Source organism: Oryx dammah, unplaced genomic scaffold, assembly GCF_014754425.2.
Source record: "Oryx dammah isolate SB20612 unplaced genomic scaffold, SCBI_Odam_1.1 HiC_scaffold_24, whole genome shotgun sequence".
NCBI classification, from domain to species: Eukaryota; Metazoa; Chordata; class Mammalia; order Artiodactyla; family Bovidae; genus Oryx; species Oryx dammah.
In genome coordinates this window covers 11,494,707-11,497,316 of record NW_024070208.1, presented here as the reverse complement: position 1 = coordinate 11,497,316, position 2,610 = coordinate 11,494,707, and the positions used below count along the sequence as shown (strand labels likewise).

General features: G+C 38.0%; 1 protein-coding gene across 1 annotated transcript; it reads right to left on the bottom strand.

The window, feature by feature from the left end:
• Positions 1–1,427: 1,427 nt before the first annotated feature.
• LOC120883177 (cytochrome c) lies at positions 1,428–1,921 on the bottom strand. Its single transcript, XM_040267180.1, has one exon. It carries the CDS (start codon positions 1,857–1,859, stop codon positions 1,542–1,544), a length of 318 nt encoding a protein of 105 aa, XP_040123114.1. The 5' UTR covers positions 1,860–1,921; the 3' UTR covers positions 1,428–1,541.
• Between the last annotated feature and the right edge of the window lie 689 nt (positions 1,922–2,610).

The window sequence follows — 2,610 nt, the reverse complement described above, 5'->3', positions numbered from 1 at the left end:
TAAAGAAAAGGTGGCATATGGGGAGAGAATGTTATATTACTCAACCATGAAAAAGAAGGACATCTTGCCATCTGAAACATGGATGAACCTGGAGGACATTCTGCTAAGTGAAGTCAGCCAGGCACAGAAAGACAAATACTGTATGATATCAGTAATAAGTGGAATGTATTGATAAAACTCTCAAACTCATAGAGCCCAAGAGTAGTATAATGGTGGTTGCCAGTGGTTGAGGGTGAAGAAAATAGGGAGAGATTTGAAATGGTACATAATTTCAATTGTAAGATGAATAAGCTCTGAGGATCTAATGTACAGCATGGGGACTATAGTTAATAATAGGGTATTGTGTACTTGAAATCTGCTAAGAGTAAATCTTAAGTGTTCTCACCACAAAAAATTTTTTAAACATTTGAGATGTTACTACTCACTTGATTGTGGTAATAATGACACAAAATATATGAAATCGTCACGTTATACACCTTAGTTAGGACATGGAAACAACCTAGATGTCCATCGACAGACGAATGGAGAAGGAAATTGTGGTACATATACACAATGGAATATTACTCAGCTATAAAAAAAGAACACGTTTGAGTCAGTTCTACTGAGGTGGATGAAACTGGAGCTTATTATGCAGAGTGAAGTAAGCCAGAAAGAGAAACACCAATACAGTATATTAACGCATATATATGGACTTTAGAAAGATGGTAACAATGACCCTATATGCAAGACAGCAAAAGAGACACAGATGTAATAACCAGACTTTTGGACTCTGTAGGAGAAGGCGAGGGTGCATTGATATGAGAGAATAGCATTGAAAGTTATATATTACTGTATGTAAAACAGCTGACCAGTGCAAGTTCAATGCATGAAGCAGGGCACTCAAAGCTGGTGCTCTGAGACAACCCAGAGGGATGGGGTGGGGAGGGAGATAGGAGGTGGGAGGGGGGTTCAGGATGGGGGACACATGTACACCTATGGCTGATTCATGTCAATGTATGGCAAAAACCACCACAATATTGTAAAGTAATTAGCCTCAATTAAAACAAATAAATTGACTAAAAAATCATATTGCACAACCTTAGTATATATATAAAAGTTTTACTTGTCAATCATACCTCAAATAAAGCTGGGGATGGGAGAGAAGTGTATTGTTTAATTGTCGTGCATTTGGGGATTTTCCAGCTATTTTTCTGTCATTGATTTCTAGTATATGCACAGTGATGTGGGGATATATATATTTGGCCATACTTCATGACCTGCGGGACTTTCATTCCCCCGACCGGGGACTGAGCCCAGGCCTGGTGAGTGGAGGCATCGAGTCCTAACCACCAGACCACCAGGGGATTCTTATGATTTCTATTTTTTTTTTTTTTTTTTTTTTAGCTACAGACCAATCTTATTTAAATCAGGACTGTCCAACAGAATTATTCCATCAGCCGTTCATGATCTGAATTCTAGTGGATGAGATCAATTTAAATATGGTACACATAAAAAGTCATGAGACATTTCTGTTTCATAATAAATAAGGCAGTGGCCAACTATTACTCATTGGTAGCTTTTTTGAGATAAGCTATCAAGTCCTCCCTCTCTCCCTTCTTCTTAATGCCAGCAAAGATCATCTTGGTTCCAGGGATGTACTTCTTGGGATTCTCCAAGTACTCCATCAGCGTCTCCTCTCCCCAGGTGATACCTTTGTTTTTGTTGGCATCTGTGTAGGAGAATCCAGGAGCCTGACCTGTCTTTCGTCCAAACAGACCATGGAGGTTTGGCCCAGTCTTGTGCTTCCCTCCCTTTTCCACAGTATGGCACTGGGCACACTTCTGAACAAAAATCTTCTTGCCCTTCTCAACATCACCCATTTTTAAATCGTTCTTTTTCTGTGCGCGACAGAGAAGTTCCTGCTCGCAAGCCGAATGTCCCGCTTTCTGATTTCTATTCTTTCAAATGTGTTAAGGGATGTTTTCTGTTTCAGAATGTGGCCTATCTTCACGTATGAATTTGAAAGGAATGTATATTCTGCTGTTGAAGATGAAATATTTGAAATATTCTTTAAATATCAATTAGAGCCATTGATTGATGGTGCCTTTCAGTTCACCTGTATCCTTACTTCTTTTCTGCCGGCTGGACCTATCAATTACTGACAGAGTAGTGCTGAAGTGCATTTTATATAAGTCCATTTCTCTCCTCTCCTGGCATAACAGTCTTCTCAAAATTGTTTGCAGAGTTTTTTCTATAGTTTGCAATGTACATTTAAAACGAATTTAAGTCCACTTTTAAATGCCTATACCCCTTAGCAATTCCTCCCTTTCTTCCCTTAGAACATTGGTGTCATCCATTTTATCTATTCATACAGTTAATATGACAAAGCCTGTTGTAGTCATTCTATGAACATTATTGTATTAGATCAATTCAAAATAATAAAATGAATATTTTATTTTACCTGCATTCATTCCTTCTCTCACACTCTTCTTCTTATCTTTGTGAGATGCAAGTTTCTGACCTATGTGATTTTCCTTTTCTCTAAAGAACTTCTTTAACATTTGTTTTTTTAATTGAGATATAATTGACATGTCACATTGGGTAAGGTGAAGGTGTGCAACATGTTGCTTT